The sequence below is a fragment of the Telopea speciosissima genome, chromosome 10 (genome assembly GCF_018873765.1).
Source record: "Telopea speciosissima isolate NSW1024214 ecotype Mountain lineage chromosome 10, Tspe_v1, whole genome shotgun sequence".
NCBI lineage: Eukaryota > Viridiplantae > Streptophyta > Magnoliopsida > Proteales > Proteaceae > Telopea > Telopea speciosissima.
The window spans coordinates 63,204,370-63,230,572 of NC_057925.1; the positions used below are offsets into that span (position 1 = coordinate 63,204,370).

At 41.3% G+C, this 26,203-nt stretch overlaps 1 protein-coding gene across 1 annotated transcript in view; it reads left to right on the forward strand.

Annotated features, from left to right (window-relative positions):
- The first annotated feature begins 1,063 nt into the window (after window positions 1-1,063).
- LOC122642113 (transcription factor Pur-alpha 1-like) overlaps window positions 1,064-26,203 on the forward strand; it is a 30,253-nt gene continuing 5,113 nt past the window's right edge. Inside the window, exons 1-2 of the mRNA XM_043835530.1 lie at window positions 1,064-1,702; window positions 1,841-1,888. Coding sequence (XP_043691465.1) covers window positions 1,448-1,702; window positions 1,841-1,888 — 303 coding nt within the window. The 5' untranslated portion in view covers window positions 1,064-1,447. The remainder of the gene's footprint in view (window positions 1,703-1,840; window positions 1,889-26,203) is intronic.

Sequence of the window (26,203 nt, forward strand, 5' to 3'; positions counted from 1 at the left end):
TGAGGAACCTCATCAGACTAGTAAAATACGTCAAAGGGATAAACAATAGGGGGGATAATTCCAAAACAGATACCATCGATCAATATTTTTCGTCACCCAAATTAGATCTGGTTTCTTATGGGCATAGACCACCTTATTTTGAACAGACCAAATAAAATAACATGAAATAATAAAAACCCCCAATGAACCAAGATAAAGATTGTTTATCCATCTTCAACTTAACCAACATAGAAAGACAGAACTTTTTCAGAGAAGGGTGAGACAAAAATTCGGTTCTCAATCCCAACGGACCAGCAGTTCAGATATGTTTAACCCAATCACAGGAAAAGAATAAGTGCTAGTAAGATTTGACACCATTTCCACAAAGAGCACAATAAGGTTTGATCGGAAGCCATTTGTGTAAAGTTGCCTTGATTGGGAGACCTGCATTCAACACACGCCAAAAAAACAACTTAAGTTTGAGATGTATTTTTAGTATCCAAAAAAATTTCCACCAAGTGGAAAACAATATATTGGGATGTATTGCCCCACCTTGGAGTCTAGAGACTCTAGACATTATGGACCGGTGCATGGGCTCCATTGAATTTTTATTTTTGGGGGGTGAAGTGAAAGAAAACCCAGATCTTTATCCCCTCAATTTCTTCAATTCCATCTAATAGGGGGTGAAAATGACCACTTTACCTTCAACCCAAACACACTGCCCGGGTGAAGTCCATCTCTCTCTATTGGAGGAATTGAGGAAATTGACGAACAGGCAAATTGAGGTGTTACTTTTCCAAGAAAACCCCCGTTTTGAGTAAGAATCAATGCTCCCAAACCGGGAAAACGGTAGAAGAAAGGAGCTGTAACAACCAACGATGCGCCCCAACCAAAATATTCACGCATGACGCATGACGGCATGAGTGAGTGAGAGTGAGCCACACCCCAAGTCTCCCAAACCCAAAGCGGCAAAAAGCCCCTCCCTCCATAGGCCATTCGGTGGGGCATCGTAAAAACGCTATTTGTTAGGAAGGAAGGCGTTAAAAGGAGCATGACGATGAGACTGGGTCAAACGCTATGGCTCCCAACCCAAATCCAAATCCAAATCCAAAACTTAACCTTAATCTGCAGAAGAAGAAGAAGCAGCAGCAGACCCAGACCCGGAAGAAGAAAGAAGATGACCGACTGTACGGTCTCACACTTGTCCTCCACATCCTATAGTCCACTGCTCCAACTTCCCTCCCTATCATCCCTAACTTGAATTTCCCTTTCTTCTACTTCCCTTGCTTCTCGCAGTTATAAGATTTTATGGTGGTGCTTCCATCTTCTTTGCTTTACTGACTTTCTGAGGAGTTTCATCCCGTCGTCAGGGTTTCAAAGCGTTTGGAAGACCTTCCGAGTTGCTCTGGTGGAACTATTTTAGATCTAGAATTAGAATTTTTTTAGGGTTTAGGCTTAGGGTTTGGATATGGAAGGTAATTCTGGCGGAAACGACGTGGAACTGCTCTGCAAAACCCTTCAGGTGGAGCACAAACTCTTCTACTTTGACCTGAAGGAGAACCCTCGAGGTCGCTATCTCAAGATATCTGAGAAGACTAACGCTAATAGATCGACTATCATCGTTCCCGTCAATGGCATTTCCTGGTTCTTAGATCTCTTCAATTACTACGTTAATTCCGATGAACAGGATGCTTTTAGCAAGGAGTTGCAGCTCGACACTAAGGTACAACTCTCTGCCGGTGTTGCGTTCCAGTCTTCTTTCTGCTCTCTTCTATTTTATCCTGTCTCCTTGTTTTTTAGTTCCCGGTCAACGGGTGTGTGGGTATCGATTTCTGATGCTTTGATGGCGGTTGGTGTACAGGTGTTTTACTTTGACATTGGCGAGAACAAAAGGGGTCGCTTTTTAAAGGTGATTTTTCATTTGTTTTGTGTTAATGCTTCTCGTTGTTGTAAAGTTATTTTTTCCTTGCTTACTTGAGCGAAAATCCTCTTTCTTCTCTCATTTTGGGTGTTTTTTCCTTGGTTACATGGAATTTCGTTTCTTTTGGAAATTTTCATCTAGTCACCGTTTCCTTCTTTTTTTTTTTTTTTTTTTTTTTTGGGGGGGGGGGGGTTGAATTTCGTATCCAATAATTGATGGAAGTGTCGAAGGAAGGGGGGACGAGGGATCCATAAGCTGTGTTGCATTTTCTATGAACGATGTTAAATGGCTCTAATTGGCTTGACTTGGTTTTATGGCCTATGTTAGGAATGCCCCTTGGGTTTTATTGCAAATGGCTTTGCACAAGTCACTTCAGACACAATTTAGTTTTTCACTCTATATATCTACATTTACCCTTTTTCTGGTCCTTGACAGCCAAATACGACACTTCAAGTTTTGCTAATTTTTTAGTTAATTTCCTGATCCCAAATTTAGACCTTTATTAGTTTCACTGATGTTTTCAGCTATGAAATGTGCCCCATTGTAGAGTTTTGTTTCTCGGCTGTATATTGTTATCCTGGTGGTGAACTAGAGCTGGTAGGGTAGCCCTAGCCCCCCCCCCCCCCTAGATAAACTGGAAAGCATATATTGGTTTAGCTTAATTATTTTTTTGGGCAATTGATGGACATGCAGAAGTTTATCTGTATCTCTTTCAACTGCATTTACAGACTATAATAGAGATCCTACACAAAAATGCAAAAGGATAGAAAAAGGAAAGATACTGAAAAAGACATGGATATTGGTGTGATTAAACCAACTTATATCACACTGACCACAAATGGTGAAGTGTTACGTGGTAGAAGCTAAAAGTTGTCTTTCCTAAGTTGGAAGGGTCTATGAAGGAAATGGGATCCTTCTTGGGGCTCAAAACTTTTCAAAAGGAAGATATTCCTGTGCCGTCTCTATTTAATACCCTGACATGGGTTTCTGCTGCTAGGGAATGTCAAGAATCAGGATCCCAAAACTTTTGAGTGCAAAATCGACTGGGTTGGAGTTGTTGCTTTTCAAATTCTGATCCTTGGTCTGGAAAACCTGGTATTGGAGTAGCTCAACTCAGCCTTTATCCCAACTAAATGGGGGAGGCTAGTTGGGATCGGTTACATGGATCCTTGCCCTCCAATCAGCTCTATTCAAAGCCATACTTGTAACCAGGACTAAGCTATGCATGTCTTTCCTCACCACTTCTAGAATCATATTAGGCCTACCCGTGACCCTTTTAGCTCCTTCAATCTGAATCAAATGACTCCGTACTGGAGCATCTAAAGGCCTTAGTTGCACATGTCCATGCCACCTCAAGTGACTTTGTTGCAGTTTATCATGCATCGGGGCTACTCCTAAATTAGCTCTAATTTGTTCATCCTTATTTTATCCTTTCTAATTTTACCACTCATCCATCTCAACAACCTTATCTCAGTTACACTAAGTTTATCTATATATTGTTTCTTTACTGCCCAACATTAAACTCCGTACATCATTGTTGGGCTTATAATTGTCGTATAAAATTTTCCTTTTAGTTTTAAAGGAATTCGTCGACCACACCACTCTAGACACACCTTTCCATTTCATCCATCCTATTTTAATTCTTTGTGCAACATCGTCTATTTTTCCTTCTTTTATTTATGAGAGCCTAGGTACCTGAAATATTCACTTTGTGGTGTCTCTCCATCATCAATTTTTACCACCTCATTATCAGTCCTATTGTTACTAAAGTTACATACCGTATACTCTGTTTTTGCTCTACTTATCTTAAACCTTTTGATTCCAAGATTACAACAACAACAACACTCAGCCTTATCCCAACTAATTGTGGTCGGCTACATGGGTCCTTGCTCTCCAATCAGCTCTCTTTAAGGTCATATGTGAAATAAGCCCCAAGCTATGCATGTCTTACCTCACCACTTCTCCTAAGGTCATTTTAGGTCTGCCTTTGGCTCTTTTAGTTCCTTCAATCTGAATCAAATCACTCCTCTGTACTGGAGCATCCAAAGGCCTTCGTTGAACATGACCATACCACGTCAAACAACTTTCTCGTAGCTTATCATGTATCGTGGCTACTCCCAAACCAGCTCTAATATGATCGTTCCTTACTTTATCCTTAAGCTTTTCCACTCATCCATCTCAATATCCTCATCTCCGCTACACTGAGTTTATCTATATGATGCTTTTTAATTGTCCAACATTCCGTACCTTACACCATAGCTGTTCCTGTGAATGTCCTATAAAATTTTCCTTTTAAGTTTTAAAAGAATACACCGATCACACAATCCTTCGGTCGCACCTCTCTACTTCATCCATCCTATTTTAATTTTTTCGTGAAACATCATCCTCTATATAACATTCTTTATTTATGATTGAGCCAAGATTTCTAAAATAATAACTTTGTAGAATTTCCCTCTCATCAAGTTTCACAACCTCATTATCCGTCCTAGTGTAACCAAAGTTACACACCATATACTCCGTCTTCGTTCTACTTGTCATAAAACCTTTTGATTCCAAGATTGATCTCCATAATTCCAACTTGGCATTTGTCCCTGCTTTTCTCCTTGGTCATGGATAATCTGGTGTCAATGCAGCAGGAAAAAGGAAAGCTGATGCAAATAAATCACAGATGAGGGCTTATTTGCACTCAAATAAGCCTTGGATTGGGTTCTACACATGTTGGGCCTCTAGTGATGCAGCACCAAGTAGGAAGAAGAAGTCTTGAACTTAGGGCTTAATTAGGGAGCCATAACTTAGGTTTACATTCTAGTAATTTCCATTCCATACTTAGTTTATTTTCCTGTTTTTAAAATTGAGCCGGTTCAAAATTGGTTGCATCCAATTGGTTCAATTGGGTCAATTTAAGTTATTTAGCTAAGTGTCTTTTAATTTAAGTTATTAGGGTAGATAGGTCAATTTACTGTTTTATGTTATTAGCTTTAGTTTTAATTCCTTCCCTTCCACGATTTATCAAGGAAGAGGTTAATTTGTAGTAGGAGTTAGCCTAAGGCCATACTTTAAATAATAGAAGTTGGGGCTCCCCACAGTTTATTTGAATTAAAAATCGTGTTTGCTTGGCTGCCATTGCTGCTGCTCCTTTGCTCCTTGTGAGTGTGTGCATCCTTGTGGATCTCAAGGTGGAAAGGGATTGGTGGAATCCAATTGACTCCTTATGCCGTGACGGCTGGGAGGATCTTCTTCAGCTGGAAGGTGGTTCTATCCTTCTATCACATAGCTGCTGCCTCCATTGAAGACCGGCTGCAACTGCAAGTAAGTTTGAAGCCCCATCTCCATTTTCTTCTTCCCAATCGTTCCCCCTTAATTTTTATTTGAATTCCCTAAACCCTAGTTCAGTTACAGCCCCAACCTACCATCAAAACTGAGTCATATGTCAGTCAGTCCCTTGACATCATCCCCTCCACTCGATAGTCATCTCAGCCCTATCCAGCCATCTAAACGTAAATTCCCTCTTCTCCATTAAAGCCCTATAAACCCTAAAATTCCCAGAGTCTTTTAGCCATCAGAATTAGCCCAAATTCTGGTTGAATTTCCCTCTCCCTGCCATTAATACTCTATCCAAAGCCCAGCCTTTAAATCCCACTTAAAACCCTAAATTTGACCTAAATTCTAAAACCCAAAACCCAAAACCCAAAACCCTAACCCTAAAATTCTGAAATTTAATTTTGTTAATTAAACATCATTCTACCTACATTAATAGCTTCCCCTAGACCTGCCCATCATTATCATATATCACATTCACTCAGTCCCCTTACCTACCCTAGTTTTGAGTCAAATCAGCGTACTTTGCCCTAATCGATTGATCAATTTCAGAACCATTGCATGGGTTTTCATTGTAATAGGCCACTTTAATGGGCCTAAGATATGTATAGGAGGTAGGAATACGAGATTCATTTTATTAGTTAGTTTAGTTAAAAATTTAGAATCTTATTCTTTATTGGGAAAAAAATCTCTGTTTGGGAGTGCGGCCTTCGCCAGCACTCCCATGAGTCTATCTCTTTCCTCCCCATGTGAAAAGACACCTCTGCCCCTTATTTTAAGGAGGAGAGAGATAGACACATGGGAGTGCTGGCGTAGACCACACCCCTGTACAGAAAACTACTTCCCTTCTTTATTTTATTGTTATTAAATGTTTTAGTTTGGACTCTATAAGTCCAGCCTTGTTTTAAGTTGTTTTTCTTTATTTTAGGCTGAATTTTAGTTGTAGTAAGACTACCTCCAAGATAAGCTATTGGATGGAGCAGTTTTAAGCATAGTTTGAGTCTATTTTTTAGTCTTTTTGGATGTGTTTGGTTGCGTAAATCTGTAGGTGCATGTATCGATTTTGGCAAACATTCCATAGAGACTTTTTGTGGATTCGTTCTCATGCCAGATTGATTGTTTGGTTACCCTGATTTTGTGACCTGAATCTACCTGACAAACTGTTTGGTTACCCTAATTCTATGAGGTGAATCTTCCTGAAAAACTGTTTTGTTACCTCGAGTCTGTCAGTTGGATTCACCTGGAATCCGATTTAAAAACTGTTTGGTTCCCATGTTTCTGCCATTCGTTACAGAAACACCAGCCCAACATATGCAAGAAAAAGAGTTTTTACAGGTTAATTCCCTCCTCCCAACAGAGTAATTGCCATGACCTTGCAACTAACATTACCCCATTATTTTTGTAACTGACATTACCTTGCAACATAAATAAAAAATGTGAACAGTCCATCAAATTAACTAAATTCTTAATTCTAATAATGATAATATCTTGTCCCAAGTGAGGCATATAGCCAGGGGCACTATATCTTGCAGGATCGATGATGGTTTGCAGACTTACCTCTGGCATGACAAATGGCACCCTTCAGGTGTCCTAGCTTCCATTGTCAGCCCCTGTACCATTTATGCTTCTGGATTGGACAGATCTACCCTCGTGGCTTCCATCATCAGCAGATGCTTATGGTCTCCCCCTCCCCCCCTCCCCTCCTAGATCTTTAGAGCTCCCTCCCCCCTATCCCCCCTGGTCACCGAGGTAGAGGTGACACCATCTTGTGGCTCCCCTCCCCCTCTAACAGATTCAGTTCCCACTCCGCTTGGGACATGGTTAGACATAGAGGGATCCCCTGTCCTTGGCATAAAGTAGGCTGGTTTACAGGGCACATCCCTTGACATAGTCTTACCGCTTGGCGCGCCCTAGCAAACTGCCTCCCAACCCAAGCATTCCTCATTCATCGCCACATGCAAGTCTCTTCCAGCTGTTGCCTTTGCTGGAATGGGCATGAAGATGCAGATCACCTGTTCTTCACTGGCCCCTTTGCTTCCTCCATTTGGAACCGTGTTCTTTGCCACTATTGGCCTGCTCGCCGAAGGCCTCTTTCCCTTTCCAAGGAATGGGTTTGGATTGATATGACATTTGGAGGCAACTCGATTTGTGATTCGGTTGCCAAGCTTGCCTTTTGTGCCACTATCTCCCACATTTGGATGAAGCGTAACCTTAGAAGATGGACGTCCAACTCCCGCTCTTTCGACAAGATTTGGAAGGCGATCTTTTTTTATATTTCATCTAAAATTAGTTCCCTCCCCCTTGTTGATGTAAAGGATACCCCGAGGAACAGGCTCATTATTGTCTCCTGGGGTCTTCCTACTTCCATTTTGCGCCCTAGCTAGTCTCTAGTTTCAGTTTTGTTGGCCCTTGGGCTTGTATATTCCCTCTCCTTTCTTCGTAATTAAATTTTCATTCATACAAAAAAAAAAAAATCTTGTCCCAAAGCCGCAACTAAAAAAAAGAAAATTGTAAGCCACAAAATGAGTAGTTATTACAGTCCAATTGGCAAGTTGTAAAATTAAGTCTAAAAAAAGAAAACTATACACATCAGAAAGCCCATAAATGATTTTAATTGCCTCCTTTGTTTAAGTCAAGCTCTTGAACAGCGTCAAGGACATCTTTTAACATTCTGGTCTTTTCCTCAAAGCCTTGAATTGTTGCTTTTAAAAATCCCTTGATATTATCAGATGACGATGAAGGAGCTTCAAACGTGGAGGTTCACGTACAATCGGTTGAAGGTGTGGCAGGTTTAGTATAAGGGCTCTTCTTTTCCTCATCTACCCATTTGAAATATGCACAACTTTTAGCATTAACTTGTAGTCCAAATAAAAAAGGTTACGAAGACCCATATAAATTAATAATGCACAAATTGGTCTAGTAGTCATGACGCATACGGAATATCAGATCTGAAATAAGAGGGTTGAAAAATAGAATGAAAGAGGGGTAAAAGGTAACCACAAGTGATTGAGAAGATGAAAGGTCAGATGAAGTTGCAGGTTTAACGGATGATGGTGTAGGTTCAAGAGAAGAAGAAGAAGAAAGTAGGTTGAAAGTTAAAGAAGATGAGAGGAAGAAGATATGGGAGAATGAGAGGGTAGGAGGGAGAAACGTGAGAGAGGGAAGGGGGAAGAAAGACTCCACGTACAAGGGGGTTACTCACACAACTATTCTTGAAAAATTCCAAAGGAATCACTTCAATTTCTAATTCAATGATAACTCAAATTCATGCCTTACATCATTGGGTTATATGGTATATAAAGAAGAAAATTACTCTTGGACTTTAACAAGAAACATTAATGACTAGCACACTATTCTAAACCAATTACTCACCTAGAAACTAACTCCAAGAAAATTATTTCTTAGCACACAACTATTGGACTCCCTAGACTAATAACTCTTAAACTCCTAGTCTAGGAATTTAAAAAGTTACATTAATATACCCAGGAATACGAAAAGACAAAAGAAGAAAAAGGGAAAGACTCTATCTAATTTATTATTCTAGAGAATTTCAAGGGCCATGTAGGGCCCACTTCAGTCCATCATGCAGGGAGTGAACCTGGCCAGAATAGAGGCCACACAAGGAGGCTGGCTGGTTCTTGGCTAGCCACGCAGGGGGGCTGGGTTGGGGCTCTCTTGGCTTGCCCACGGTTTCTAGTCTTGGGCCAAAAATGCCTTGCATCAATTCTCTCTTTCTAGAAAAAACTCGACTCTGTCGAGTTGGTTTGTGCTCCCAAAATTCCTTTGTAATTTGAATGCCGATATGGTGGCACATAGGTTGAAGTGGCTGATTGGGGTGCAAGTGTGCAACTCCATTGAAAGGTAGAGTTGGCAGATCTGTCTTCGGAGGAGAAGATGGTTGTCGACGAGGCATACCTTTCAACTTATGTGGCATCATCAAATAAGTACGTCCTCCTTGGTTAACTCGGATGGTGTTCCGTGCACCATCTCAAAGAATTCGTGCCTGTTGTTGCCACGGTCGCCCTAGAAGAATATCACAATGTGTCAAGGAAGTTATTAGGCATGACACATCATAATGTAAAGCGCCAAATTGTAGATGTACTTCAACAACAGCATGGGCTTCTTCTCGAGCTGTCGGTCACAATCCACGCACATGAACCTTCTTGTAAAGCATCTTTAGTTGAAGGTTGAGTGCTTTAACCAGATCAATAGAGATGATGTTTGCTTCCGCACCGGTATCAACAATGGTATGGACAGCTTCTGCCTCATCGCTATGCAGAAGAAAACCTCTCTGTCTGAAGAGGTGGGCTTTTTCAACTAGCCTGTTGGAGAAGGAAGTGAGGCTAGCCGAATGGGATTCAATCTCTTCGTTGGGAGTTGCACCGATCAATGAAAAGCTCCGAGAGAGCCATTTGAGGTGGTATGGTCATGTTCAACGGAGGCCTAAGAATGCCCCCCCCAGTAAAGAGGAGTTATATGATCTAGATTGAAGGAGCGAAAAAGCTAAGAGCAGGCCTAACATGACCGTAGGAGAAGTTGTGACGAAGGACATGCATAGTCTAGGTCTTGTTCCAAGTATGACCTTGAATAGAGCCTATTGGAGGGTAAGGATCCATGTAGCAGACCCCATTTAGCTGGGATCCTCCTGACTTGCTGGGTTGTGCCTCTTTCCTCTTACGTTAATGTTTCATCTTTCATTTGTCATTTTCCATTTTCCATCCCATTTTGCATCCCTCTTTTCCCATCTCTTCATTTCCTTTTTTTGTTTAGACCTCAGTTTTAGGGGTGTCAATTCCAGGCCCAGTCCGGCAGACTCAACTGAGCCCTTTCGGTTAACGCTTGGCCCAGCCCGTTTACTAAACGTGTTGGGCTTAAGCCCAACACGTTTAGTTCTTGGTTGACTGCTTCCTTTCTTCCTATGTAGTTTAGGATCTGATGCTGATGGTGGTACTGGTACTGATAGAGGTGTTGGGGCTGTCCTCACACTTTGTGATCTTTTAAAAGGATTGAAAGATTTAGAACCTCCAGATGTGCCAGCTCCTCCACTACCCCCTACTCTCTGTCTCTGCTGATCATCTTGAAAATTAACTCTATTCTTTGAAACAGTCCGTCGAAAATCCCTAGCCTCCTCTGTTGTTTGTATATCATCAGGTACTGCAATGTCCTCATCATCATCAGAGGAGTCATCATCATCATGGTATTGTCCTCCTCCTCCCATTGAACTCCTCACTGTATCCTCAAGTTCTCTTATCCTCTACTTGTCAGCCTTCCTCTTCTTCTTTCCCCTCAAACTGTCACCAATTTCTCTAGCTACTTGAGTAGGGACCATATGACAACCTACAACATCTTTAGATCCTCCAGTCAGATGTTGTTTAAGTCTACTGGACCCACCTCCCATAAACTGCATGTGACAATAGTTACATTAGGATTTTCTCTTATCCACATCAATTGGAGTGCCATGTAACCATGCAATGTCACCCCTATGCTGGCTGGCTGGTCTCTCTTGTTCTCTCTGTTCTCTTTGCTCCCCCAACCCCCTCTGTTGACTACTTTCCCCCACTTTTTGCTTGCCCTTCGCACGTTGTTTTTCACGATCCGCCATAATAATACTTGTTTACTGCAATGTAAGTAAAACAAATAATTAAAAACTTAATGTAGAAGCACTTCAATTGACACTTTCAGAATACTAAAACACTTGTATAGCTATTTAATATTTTTCCCCTAATCCTTATATTTTTTGCATAATTAAAAATAATTTTTTATATATAATTTTAATATAAATATTGACCTAACACAACAAAACCGAAAATTAGTAAATATAATATATATCTAATGCATTTCAAAACATGTTGAAATTACTTTCATATTTTTTCATTATTTTTCAAACTTAAAACTCATATTTTTCCTTATTTATTTTTATTTTTATTTTTTTATAAATATTTTTCTTAATTTACGAAAATTAAAATAATTATTTATGGGCAGAAAAATGAGTTCGACACCGTGAAGCCGTAGATCGGTCATTGGTGTCTAACATATATTTAATTCATTCCCATCTAAGTCATATTACCCCTAATTTTTTCCTATTTTAGTTGTAGGAAAATCAATTTTTAAAACCAGAAAATTAAAAGAAAAAAATACATATGTAAAAAAAATTTCGACACCGTGAGGTTGTAGATCGGCCTCTGGTGTCTAACATATATAAGTTTCATCACCATCCAACAACATTTGTACATAGTATTTTCAAAAAAATAGTTTTAGAGGAATAGGATTTACCTTAAATAGTGAAAAAAGGCTTGGAGGATGAGCTTAGATGAGCCTCCGACGTGTTTCCAGCGATAATGCGTCGAAAACTATGAAGAACAATGCTTGGAGAGTGGAAGAAAATCAAGGAGAAGAGAAGAAATGAGTGTTTTATTGACCGAGACCTACGATATTTGGTCTTTATGTAAGAGGTCACATGACCTTTAAGTGAAAAACATGAGTTTATGTCATATTTCGCCGATATATCGGTTTTCGACCAAAATATGCCGATATATCCCGAAATTTCGACAGAAATATTGAACTTTTTCATTTCGTATGGGCATGTCGTCTCGGCCTTATTGAAATTACCGAAATATAGCGAAATTTCGCCGATATATCGCGAGATTTAGTTCCATGGTTGGGCTCCAGAGGGGTATCGGCTGGTTTACACCCAAGCATCGTTGTATTACTCAAAAGGTCAAGAGTATATTTTCTCTAGGAAAGAGATATATCCTTGGCTGAATAGGCAAAACCTCAATTCCCAAGAAATATTGTAATCGTCCCAAATCTTTGACCTCAAATTCTGTGCCCAGATGTCTTCAACTTCTGAATTTCTTGTGCATCACTCCCCGTGATTACTATGTCATCCACATAGACAATCAAAATGGTGATATGCTGTCCCAGCGTTTTAACAAACAATGTGTGGTCAGCATTGCTTTGCTTATAACCATTAGCAATCATGGCTTTATGGAAGCGACTAAACCAGACCCTTGGTGACTGCTTTAGGCCGTATAATGCCTTCTTCAACTTGCATACTTTTCCCTGAGTATCTGGTGTAGCAAAACCAGTGGGTATCTCCATATAAACATCTTCCAATTCTCAATGCAAGAAGGCATTCTTGACATCGAGCTATTGGAGATTCCAGCCTTGATTTACAGCACAGGAAATAATTACGCTTACTGTGTTCATCTTTGCCACAGGGGCAAAGGTTTCTTGGTAGTAGATTCCATGTGTTTGCGTGAACCCTTTCGCAACCAACCTTGCCTTGTATCTCTCTACTGACCCATCTGATTTGTGCTTCACAACAAAGACCCATTTGCAACATACAAGTTTCTTTCCTGGTGGAAGAACCATCAAATCCCAAGTTTTATTTTTCTCCAGGGCATGCATTTCTTCATTCATTGCTTCCTTCCATTTCTGTTCGGCTATTGCTTCCTGCCCATTGTTAGGGATAGAAACGGAGGACAACGAAGAAACAAAATCCTAGAATGAAGGAGTTAGAGAATTATGACACCAAATTGGAAATTGGGTGGTGTACAACTCCGCTTTGGTTTTCGAATAGCAATGGGTAAATCAAGACTAGGATCAGGATTAAGCTTACCAAAGTGATGACTAGGAGTAGGACTTGTTGCTGGTACTGATTTTGTGGGAGCAGTGGTGGTGGTCTCTTTGTGCCAAGTTCCACGAGAGAACGTCTTCAACTCTTTTGATTCTCCAGACTCCCCTTGGACTATAAGCTGCTCATTCTGTCCGTGCTCTTGTTCCTGACTTGTAATCCAATCCTCTAATTCAACAGACACATCCTCTATGGTAGGAACATTTACATCCAGGGGAGCAATCAAAGGTACATCTTCATCCCTTAGAATCTCCCCCTGAAGAGGTACCGGCGGTGCAAAATAGGCCTCAGACTCCCGAAAAACCACATCCATGGTCACCAACAGTTTCCTAGTAGAGGATGGTAGCACTTATACCCCTTCTGGGTAGAGGTATAGCCGAGAAAAATACACCGAAGACCTTTGGGGTCGAATTTTCCATGAGCATGGTGGTTTCGGGCATAGACCACACAACCAAAAACTTTTGGAGGGACAACAAACGTAGAAGATCCCAATAAAACATCCAAAGGGCACCGACCAGCTAGGACACGAGAAGGAAGCCGGTTGATTAGATAAGTTGCTGTAAGAATGGCATCGCCCTAGAAATGAGGAACATTCATGGTAAACATAAGGGAGCGATCAACCTCCAATGAATGCCTGTTCTTTCGTTCGGCCACGCCATTCTGAGCCGGAGTATCCACACTGGATCTCTGATGAATAATACCATGAGAGTCCAAATAGCTGCGAAAAATTCCATCCATGTATTCCTTATCGTTGTCAGACCGTAAAATTCTTTACCTTTTTATGAAATTGAGTTTGAACCATCTTATGAAATACAGTGAAATAGGTAAAAACATCACTCTTGTTGTGCATAAATAAACCCAAGTAGTGCGACTGTAATAGTCAATAAAGGTAACAAACCATCAAAAACCAGAAGTAGAAACACACCGGGCTGGCCCCCACACATCAGAATGTATTAAACTAAAAGGAGTCACACTTCTACTATCAAAAATAGGGTAAACATTCCTAGTTTGCTTTGCCAAAGTGCAAGCATCACAAGAAAAATTATTGGGATTACATTGTTTAAACTAGGAAATAAAGTAGATAAAATACTCAATGGTGGATGCCCCAAACAGCGATGCCACTTATTTAATGCCAATAATGCAGAGGTAGAATTAGAAGATAAGGTCTGAGATGTCAATGCTGTCGGCGAACTATCAAGCACGTACAAACCACCAACCACCTTACCATATGCAATCGTACGACCCATTACCAAGTCCTGGAATAATGGTTGGGAAAAAAGGTCACTTTGCAGTTTAAGTCCCTAGTTATACTAATGGATAATAAATTAGTAGAAAACTAAGGTACATATAACACAGAGGACAGGAAAAGAGAAGAGGTGCACTGAACAGATCCCTTGCCCGAGGTCGAAGAAAGAGATCCATCAGCAACACGAACTTTACTATGACCAGATAAAGGAGAATATTTGAAAAAGAAAGAGAGGGAGAACCTGTCATATGGTCGGTTGCACCAGAGTCAATGACCCAAGAGTCGGGTATGACCGAGGTGCAATTCCTACCAAATGAAATACCTATAGAATGAGTGGTAGAAGAGTCAGATGACAGGGAAATAGCCGAAGCAGCCAAAGAAGGAGACCCAGATGTTGAAGAGGTATCCAAACGAGTCTTCATATTCCGGAGATGTTGAAGTTCTTCCACAACCTGGGAAAGAGAGTGGTTAGTAGGCTGCTCTTCAGTATATGACTGGTTTTCACGGGCATTATTGGAACGATTGGATCCACCCTTCCAAAGCCCACCGGTATCTGCAGAGCGGCCATGAAGCTTCCTACAGCAGTCCTTGGTATGCCACTCCTTCCCACAGTGGTCACATTTAATAGGAGGGCGATCACCACTAGTACCGTGGGAAGAGTTCCCACAAGAAGTAGGTTGAGAGCCAGAGAGTAGAGCCGATCTCTCCTGAGTAACAAGATGAACCATAGCTGTACGGCGGCTGTCTTAGCCGCCGTAAGAATCGCATAGGCTTGCTCATGAGTGGGTAGTGGATCACGATTCAGTATAGTTTCCATGATCTGATCAAACTCAATATTGAGACCAGCCAGAAAATCAAAGACGTGTAATCCATCTTCCCACTTCCGTAAAGCCGTGGCGTCAGCATCACAGGTTGTAGTGAAGGTCCCCAAAAAATCCAATTGCTGTCACATAATGCACATCTTGTTATAGTATTGAGAGAGAGACAACTCTAGCTACTCTGTCAAGTAGATTTTCTGACGGAGTTCATAACATTGGGCGGCATTCCCAACTTGAGAGTAGGTGTCCTGGGCTGTCTTCTAGATCTTGGCAGCCATATCAAGGAGAAGGTAGCGGCCGGCAATCTCTTGGTCCATGGAATTGACCAGATAAGACATGACCAAGAAATTAAAATTCATCCATCGATCTTGTGCAGGACCAGCATCAGTAGGCCTGACGGTGGTTTTGGTGATGTAGCCAGAGAGACCACGGGAACCAATAGTAAATAAACAAGAACATAACAGATAATTGCTCCCATTAAATTTAATGGAGCTGGTCGGAAATGGAAGAAAATCACTTTGGGAGGAGCCGTCTGGGCCAGAGGAACCAGTCGTAATCTCAGAATTGTCAGGCATGGTGGCAGGTCCAAAAAATCTCAATCACGAAGGAGAGAAAAAAATTGCAAAGAGTCTTCAAAACATATGGGAAAAAAGAGGGCCCTTCGTGGGAGACAACTCACGACCAAGGGTGAAAAATAAAAGCCGACAAAAATCGGAAAATGAGACTCTCGCGAGAGGGAAAGAGAGCCGCGAGAGTTAGCGGTGGTGGCGAAAGGGTGGCGAAAAGGGTGGCAGAAGGGTGGGAGGAGGTGGAAAGGGTGGGTGGAGGCGGAAAGGGTGGTGGTGGTGGGAGGTGGAGAGCGGTGGTGCTAGGGTGAAATCACAAGAAAGAGAGAGAGAGAGAGACGGAAAAAAAGAAAGGAAATTTTTTATTCCCCAGATTCTCAGATGAATTTTGGCTCTGATGTCATGTTAAAATCCGTGAATACTGGCTTAAGTCAGAGTGACTAAAGCCATTCTTTATTTATAATATGAGAAGGAACATTCTGGAATGGATATAAGGACAATTTTACCCTTGAAACCATATTACAACACAAATATTGCTCGTGGCTACTTACTGTTGGATTTTGCAGAAAAGATTTGGAAGGTGGCCAAGGAAACATATTCCCAAGTAGGGAATGCTGCCCAAGTATTTGAGTTAAGGAAACGGGTACATGAGATTAAGCAAAAGAGCTCTCCCTTTCACAAATTACTCCGAACTGCGGAGTCTATGGAAGGAGTTTGACTTTTATGAGACCTTCTAGGCTACTTGTACCGCCAATGCCTCCAACTTCAAGAAGCGCGAAGACATGTTGCTTGTTTGTGATATGCTGGCCAGTCTCAATATTGAATATGACCGGATCAGGTGCTTAGTCGTGACCCCTTTACTACTTTGGAACAGTCATATTCCCTTGTTCAGTTGGAAGAAAGTTGGCGCGCTGCTATGCTACAGCCAATTACCCTGGAAAGATCTGCATTATTCACTAGGGCTGGTTCTCAGCCCAAAGGTGGTGTTACCCGCGATCATTCCTCTTCTGATTGGGAGCCTGTTAAATGTGAATATTGTCGAAAGGAGCGACACAAAGGATTTTTGCTGGAAATTACATGGCGTCATGGCTCCTTTGATTCATCCCATGTTAATCGTACAGAAGTTACCCCAGCTGCACCCATAGGTAACGCACTTTCTGAGGATGAGCTCGGTCTTCTCTGGCATCTTATGATCGAGCTTGAGCCTGCACCAGCCACGTCATATGTTGCTGCCAGCTCTGCACAGTTTCTTCTTCCTCCAATTTTGTCAACTCAGGTATTCCTTTGCTGGTCATAATGCATCTTTTGCCCCGATTCCCTAGATTATTGACTTGAGGAGGCTACTGATCATGTGATTTGATTGTCCCATAATTTTTTCAAGTATTCTCTCGGTTCCGGTAACGAACGTGTTTGGGTAGTTGACGACTCTCTTTCCACTGTTTCTAGGAAGGGGTCCGTGTAGTGTCCTCCCACTTTAGCTTTATCTTCTGTTCTACATGTCCACTAATCTCATTTCCATTAGCAGTTTGACCCATAGTTGTCAAGGCGTCGCCTAGGCGTCCAGGCGCCTTGGTCACCTTGATTTTGGGCCCTCTCTAATACCTTGGGTAGCCTAGACGCCGTGACAAATATGGTTAAACCTGTGATTTAAATTGTAAAGTCACCTTCTCCTTCTTCTTGTCTTATTGTATTTTTCAGGATTTGGTGACGAGGAGAACGATTGGCAAAGGTAGGCTTAGTGGTGGTTTATACTTGCTTGAAGACTCTGCTGGTTCACAGGTTTCTGCACCATCTTCTCAAGTACATTAAGTGGATTCTTCTTCAACAGCTTTGTTAGAGTTATCTCGGTGGCATAGATGTTTGGGTCATCCACCGCTTAGGACCATGGTTCGAAAACTAGTTTCGTTTCGGTGTTTCGGGCTGACCAAAATATCTGAAATTTTGGATATTTCGGTCGAAATTTTGCATTTTTTCTGGTATGTTTTGGTAGGTCATTTCGGTGGGTTTTAGGCCAAATTAAGGCTTGAAACTTCATGGAAACCCTATTTTAGGCTATATAAACACATTTAAATGTTCAATTGCAAAAATAGTCACCCAAAGTGGTGTTTTGGATTTGCACCATTGATTGGCAATGTACTGTCGAACCCTAATGTGAATTACTTTTAAGTCATAACTTAAGTCATAATACTAAGTACATGAAGTCAATAACAAGTTAACAACTTAAGAAGATATCAAAATGACAATATCCCCAATAGTCCAATACAAGTCAAGTAGTCATCAAGTGACTCAAATGTTTACAAATTTTCTAATAATAACTACTCCGCCGTCCAGGATCAACCCCACTCATAGTCCGATGGAGCCGACGTGTATTGTTCTCCGATTGTAGGACAAATGAATGCCACGTCATAATCTGGGAGAAGAAACGAGTGTAGTCATCCAGAGTGGCCATGTAAACTGCATCATCAACATGCTGAAGGTAACCTATCATCGGATATGGGTCACCAAATTGTGAAGAAGTACTACCCACTGATCCACTATGATATGACGCCTCTGGGAGCATGTACGGGTACGGGCTGTACGGCTGGTGGGTTGGGTAGGAAAAGATGTCATCCACAAAAAACAATCCACTACGTCTCTGTGAGTGGGAGTCATACTCAAAACAGGGAATGGATGAAGAAGATATAGGCTCCCGTCCCCAAGTCAACTGCTCTTCGCCATATGGATGTGAATGAGATGAACTATACTCTGATTGTGTTGGAGATGGACTGCTCTCTATATGAAAAGATGGGGCACAGAAATGCCCACTCAATCTGCTGTCCCTATCGCCAATACTCAATCCACCAACAGAGCTAGATAAGGTATCAATGTCCATAAGATCAGCCTGCCTACTAGTACCACGAGGACAGGACTGGCCACAACGATTTCTCGAGTAGGTCGAGGTGGATAGTGTGGGGGCACGTGCACCGTAGTTTGTATCTTGTGTGGTATGATCAAACTGTGTTTCTTCGGTCAATCGGAGTGCCTCTTGCTGCTCTTCTACCACATACGAGACTCGAGTTCCCTCATATGCTTGACCACCATCACCACCATCATCACCTCCATCATTACCTCCATCATCATTTCCATCGTCACCATCTCCATCACCACTACCATCAACACCATCATCATCTCTACGAGTATTGAGTCTGAGTTTGAGTCCGAGTCCCACCACCGCCACCAGAGGACACAGACCAATCTTCTTCCTCCTCATCAACATTGCCACCAATAGGCTGGAACGGTATGGGTGATGCGTCCCGTGCGTCTACCTCACCCTCTGCAGCCATGAACTCATCCACATCAGCTTCTATATGTTCGGCTATCATGGGGTCAGGCCTACCTCGAGGCTGATCTAACACTGGCTCACCTCTATCCCTCCCCCAATTCACAATAGGATCTTCATCATCTGACTCTACCTGGAAAATGTCGGCGAGATCGATATTTTTCCTGATACCCTCTTGTCCCATGCGTATGTGTTGCATCTTCAACCTCAAATTGTAATGCACATACACCAAGTCAGATAGACGTTCAGAACCCAATCTATTTCTCCTCTTAGAGTGGATGAGAGAAAATATACTCCAATTCCGTTCACAGCTAGATGCGGAACATGTCTGGGAGAGAACCTTGATTGCTATTTTTCTTAAATTGTCTGTCGAACCCCCATACAACACCCACCATTCAGCTGCATTACAACAAAAGAGACATGTTATATTCATTTCAAAAGTTTCAATACATACATAATTTAGAGAATAAGATATAAAATTGAGTAATGACTAATAAGTACCGGCATCACCGCGTGTCCGGCCTTGCTCTGCAGCATCGGTTCCAAAACTTCCCAAAGCATCCCTAAAAGTCGTCGCCTATAATCATTTGGAAAATATTTAAAATTAGTAATGACTCATTACTATTTAGTATTGAATTGAGTAATTCCAAATGAATTATAACTTATAAGACTCACCTTATTGTTGCATATAGCTTGTAATTTAGTATTCGGCTCCAACTTGGCAACTACTTCTTTTACTGCTTCAATAAGGTACTATTCAACCCAAGCCTATGATTGTATTGGTACTTGGGGTTCAAATAATATGCTGAAATTGACATTACATATTGTCAATGCCTTAATAGTTAGTAATATATCTTTCAAATTAACTTTAAAATATGGAATTGCATAAAAAACAAACTACACTCACCAGCCTTATGCAGTGGATGCATAAGTTGATTTTCCCAGCGTTCCTTGATAATTTTGAGAAAATGTTTGCTACCTCGTGGATTCGCATTGTAAACACCTTCATTCATCAAGTCTATGGCAGCATATAGATGTGGCATGGTTGGTCCCTTAAGAACAGAATCAACTATATGCAAAACCTTGACTACTGAGTCCAAAAGTTGTACCACTTTATGCAACTTTGACCAAAAGTCATCTGATGAAATGGTAGCTTGTGCTTCCCTACCACTATGGGTATTGGACCCATTCTAGTTGAACCAGTCTTCAGAAGCAAACATAGATCTAAGTCCGGACTTCTTGGTCTCTATACTCTTGAGTGCAATGTAGTTGGTGGCGAATCTAGTTATGCCTGGCCTCACTAAGTCACCCCCACACTTCTCCCTCAAGAGGTTTAATGCAAACCCATGGTTGTAGACAAAGTTGGTCATTTGCCTTGCCTTTTCCACAACATGTTGTACCAATTTGATCTTTCCATAACCTTCAACATGAGGTCTATACAATGGGCAGCGCATGGAGTCCAAAACAACCGGTACTTACTGTTTTGCATCAACTTCTCATCGGCACTCTTGTAGTTGCTTCCGTTGTCCATTACAATTTGGACAACATTCCCCACTCCTACATAATCTACCACTTCCTTCAACAGTTTGTAGATATACTTTGCATCCTTTTTCTCCTTGGATGCATCAACAGACTTCAGAAAGACTGTCCTCCCATCATAATACACCATAAAGTTGATGATGGACTTTCTTGTAGGACCAGTCCAACCATCATACATTATGGTCACCCCATAGCTCTCCCACATCCTCCTCATTTCATTGATATAGTCTTGAAGCTCTCTCTTCTGTTGGGGCAAATACACATTCATGATCTCATGTGGGGTGGGCCCCTTATACCCTGGGCCAGCCTCAACAATGGAATCTATCATAGTTTGATAAAAGGGGCCTTGTGCTGTGTTTGCTGGGATGGTATTGTATAACATCCACTTAGCCATAGATTCCTTCATCATCCCCTTCAGATTTTTCCATGCTCCTTTGATTTTTGGTTGCTTGTTGCCTTTCTTTCTATAAACACTAGGTGCTTGGTGAAGTGCTGGGTCATCTCGTGGTGGTACTACTAGAGGTGGTGGAGGCGGAGCTGCCCTCGTACTCTGTGATCTCCTAAAGGGATTAGGCAACCCAGGTTGCCTACCACCTGCTCTAGATGTACCTGCTTCTCCACTACCACTAGCACCAGCTCTAGAGGTACCAGCTCCTCTACTACCACCTACTCTATGTTTCTCTTGATCCTCATGATAAGTGGCTTTGCTCATCATCTATGCTCGTCTCCAATCCCTAGTCTCTCGCTCAGTCTCTATATCATCAGGAACATAGATAGGATCATCACTGTCATCATCATCATCATCTTAGCCTCCTGCTGTACACCTCACTGCATCCTCAAGTTCTACCCTTGCCTTCTCCCTCTGAGCCTTCCTCTTACTCCCTCCCTTCATGTACTCAATGGCAGCCCTAGATACCTCAACAGGGACCATATGACATGAGACCACTTCAGGGGAATTCCCAGCTAGATGTTGTTCGAGTCTAGTGGCACCACCTCCCAAAAACTTCTAGTGACAGTAATTGCATTGTGTTTTTCTTTTATCCCCATCAATTGAAGTGTCGTGCAACCATGCAATGTCACCCCTAGTGCGCCTGGGTATTCTCTCCTCCCCCTGGGCCCGGGCCAGCTGCCTCTGCCCCTCCTGCCTATGGCTCTGTTTTTTACCACGGTCTGCCATAATCGGACTAGTTTACTGTTGCATGAATAAAAGACAATTCATTAATCACTGAAGCACATTTAAAATATTTTTCAAACAAATATTGGCCTAGCACAACAAAACCGAAATTATATGCAAATGGGCAGCAATAAAACAACATGTAGAATTTACTTATAGCTATTTAGTATTTTTCCCCTAACCCTCATATTTTTCTCATATTTAAAAACAATTTTTAAAATATTTTTCAAATAATTATTGGTCTAGCACAACAAAACCGAAATGATATGCAAATGGGCAGCAATAAAACAACATGTAGAATTTACTTATAGCTATTTAGTATTTTTCCCCTAACCCGCATATTTTTCTCATATTTAAAAATAAATTTTTAAAATATTTTTCAAATAATTATTGGTCTAGCACAACAAAATCGAAATGATATGCAAATGGGCAGCAATTAAAAAGTATGTACAATTTACTTTTATATTTTTCATTAATTTTAAAACAAAAACCTCATATTTTTTTTTCCTACTTTTTTGAATTTTTTAAATATTTTTTATAATGTCTGAAAATTAAAATAATTAATTATTGGCAGAAAAATATTTTTGACGCCGTGAGGCCGTAGATCGGCCAATGGTGTCTAACATATATTTAATTGATCACCATACGATATACATAACCCCTATTATTTTTAGATTTTTGTTGTAAGAAAATCAAAAGTTTGAAGCAGAAAAATAAAAAAAAACAATATATATGCCAAAAAAAAATTTCGATACCGTGAAGTTGTAGATCGGCCTCCAATGTCTAACATATATTAATTTCATCACAAACAAACATGTATTGATCATGCATTTCCAAAAAAAAAAAAACAAATTTTGAGAATATGGTTTTACCTGGAATAGTGGGAAGGCTTCACAGATGTGCTAAGAAGTTTGAATCTTGTGTTCTCCAAGTGGTTCCGGCGTAGGTGCGGCAAAGATTCGAATGAGAAGTGAAAGAATGAAGAAGAAATGAGCAAAAACCACAAAATGAAGAGCTTGTGTAGTCGAATTTCGACTGAGACTGACAAGTTATAGTCTTTTATGTAAAGTGGTTTTGAGAAGAATCTCGATATCTCACGAGATTTAGACTTCATCTCGAGATATCGCGATATGGTCGAGATTTTGACTTTTTTTTATTCGAAGTCCTGTTTCGTTTCGCCCATCTCGAGTTTTTCGAAATTTCCAAAATCTCGTAAGATTTAGTACTATGCTTAGGACTTTGGCTTATGGTTTTCCCAATTTATTTCAGCAATGTAATCCAAATAATTTTTTTTGTGATGCTTGTGTTTTTTCCAAGCAAATCAGAAGTATTTATTTGCCTTCAGATAGTATTAGTAGTGCACCTTTTATTTTAATTCACTCTGATGTATGGGATCCTACCTGGTGTGTTTCTGTGACCGGTTACCGTTGGTTTGTAACCTTCATTGACTGCAATACTTGAACCACATGGGTTTATTTACAGCACTCTTAGAGCGATGTGTTCTCTTGTTTTAAGCTGTTCCACAACATGATCGAGACCTAAATTTGATGCTAAAGTGAAGTTTCTCTGGAGTGATAATGGCTCCGAGTACATGGACAGCACTTTCCAATCCTACCTGTTTGATCAAAGTATCATTCACGAAACCAGTTGTGTTGATACCCCTGCCTAAAATGGGGTGGCCGAACTAAAGAACCGCCATCTGTTGGAGGTGGCCCATTAGTTGATGTTTGAGATGCATGTGTTGTCTCAGTATTGGAGTGATGTAATCCTCACTGCAGCCTATCTAATCAATTGAATGCCATCTTGTGTCTTGGCTGGTCGTTCTCCACTGGAAGCTTTTCAAGGCACCACTACTTTTATTGTTCCCCCCAAAGTCTTCAGGTATGTTTGCTTCGCCCGGAATCATCATCAGAAAGGGAAATTTGATCCCCGGGGCCTTCGTTGCATATTCTTGGGTTATTCCACCACTTAAAAAGGCTACAAATGTTACCATCCGCCGTCTCGTTGCCTTCTTGTAACGATGGATGTGGTGTTGCAAGAAACAAAACCTTACTACTCTAGAACGACATCTCTTCAGGGGGAGTCTAGTACTGGTGAAGATTTGCTGAATTTCCCTTTTGACAACTCGGTTGATGATTCCTTGGTCCCACCTGCTGATGCTGATCTTCCCATTCAGGAGGAGTCTTCTGATCATGATCCCTCGGTTCAGGGGGAGTCCAACGGTGGTGGCAGCAAACTAGTACAAGTGTTTGTTCAAAGTAGCTCCCGCAAACAGCAAGATAACACCACTACCACCTCAATCGCTGCCCTCAGATCTGAATCGTCCTTCCATAGAGTCTGGTAATGCTCTTCCCTCACTACCAAGGTTGGGAGCTGCAACTTCTTGTAAAAAATGCTTTCCTTCATGGATAGCTTGAAGAGGAAGTGTATATGGAGATTCCTCATGATTTCACAAGCAAGGAAACTCATGGGAAGGTTTGCAAGCTGAAGCATGCACTCTATGGGTTAAAACAGTCTACCACGGCGTGTTTTGGTCGCTTTCACAAGGCCATGTTATCCGTGGGATATACACAGAGTAACACTGATCATGCTCTATTTATCAAGCGATCTGGCCCACACATTACAGTTCTAATCGTCTATATTGATGATATAGTGGTGACAGGAAGTGATCCAGCTGAAATTTCTTAACTTAAAAAAAAAAACCTGGTTCAGGAATTTTAAATTAAAGACTTGGGTCAGCTTCGGTATTTTTTGGGCATAGAAGTTGCGCGTTCCAAACAAGGTATCTTCCTCTCCCAGTGGAAATATACCTTAGATCTCTTTTCTGAAACTGGGATGCTTGGAAGTCGCCCGAGTGATACTCCTATAGAGGCCAACACCCATTTGAAAAGCAAGGATGTAGAACCAGTTGATAGGGGACAGTACCAACGGCTGGTTGGTCGATTAATTTATCTTTCCCATACTCGGCCTGATATAGCACATGCAGTGAGCCGTGTAAGTCAGTATATGCAAGATCCGCATGACACACATCTAGAGGCAGCATATCCTATCCTTCGATATTTGAAGTCAGCCCCAACATGGTTTTAGTGCACGGTATCGGAATGGGTGTCGGCAACATGCAAAACCGATACGGTATTGGCTTGGATCGGCTGTATCCAACAAAATTATCCCTGAATTTCCTTAAAAAATGTGTTTTTTGACTATTTTACCTCTTCTCCGTACTGTGCTACCAATATGATATCGACACGGTATCGGTATCGATGACTAGCAAAACCGGTACCGGGTTATACGTTACCAATACTTAGAATCATGGCCCCAGGGAAGGGGGTTCTTTTCTCACCACATGGCCATATGATAGTAGAGGCCTTCACAGATGTTGAGTGGCCTGGTTCACCAGATGATCGCAATCCGGTTCAACATGACAAGACCAAGCATGTGGAGATCGACCGTCACTTTATCAAAGAGAAGATTGACCAAGGATTTATTTGTATACCCTTTGTTAAGTCCGCAGATCAATTGGCAGATGTCTTTACTAAGGGTCTTAGTAGTAAGGTTTTCCATTCTATTGTTTCCAAGTTGGGCATGTGTGATATCCGTGCACCAACTTGAGGGGGGAGCGTTGTAATATGGGTACAAGGGTAGACTTGCCCTAGGGATATATTTGTCATTGTATCTGTTCTAGATCCTTCTATTCTCTATTATAAATAAAGTTGACATGTGTACCATATGACTGAAGTTATTATTCTCTTATAAGTCATCATCTCGTTCGACATCGCATTGGTATCTCCCTCAAAGTCCCAATTTCCTTGTTTGACCACATTATCAGTAAATGTTCTTAGGGACTTCCCTATTAATCTCCACCATCTTATCTTAGGGTCCATAGGTTCTTTCCTCCACTTCTATGCAGTGAAGCACATATCCAGGACCACCAGTCTATGCTGGGTGGTTGGGCTCTCCCTAGGGATAACCTTACATCCCTGACACACCATTCTATCTACCCTTTTTGTTAGGAAGAAGTCTATTTGGCTGATATAATTTCCACTTTTATAGGTAACTAAGTGCTCCTCTCTTTTTTCAATAAAGTGTTCACAATGGAAAAAGATCATAAGCTACCGCAAAGTCTAGGATTGAGGTCCCCTCCTCGTTACTCTCCCCAACTCTGTAATCACCATGGACACCTTAATATCCTCTACAATCTCTTCTCACATGTCTGCTCAGGTTACCTCCAATAATAATCGATTCATCTGGACCAAAACCTTGCATTAAAACATCCATGTGTCCCAAAATTGACTCTTACTACTTTCATCCAATCCTACTTGGGGGGCATAGGCGCAAACAATATTGAGAACCTCTTTCTCCAACTATTTGATGGATATAATCCTGTCTCCCACTCTTTTGACCTCTACTACATCATTCTTTAGATCGTTGTCCAAAATTATGTCCACTTTGCTTCTATTACTATGATCTCTCGAATACCAAAGTTTGAAGTTATCCAACACCTTAGCTTTGTTACCCTTCCATTGTCTCTTGGATACATGCAATATTTATCCTTCGTCTCCTCATAAGATCTACCAACTCCAGGCTCTTACCCGTTAAGGATCCAATGTTCCTGGAATATAATCTAATCCTACGCTTCTGGGCTGAAAATTTTCCTCTCACTTGCCCTTGTCTACTTATCACCGCAAGC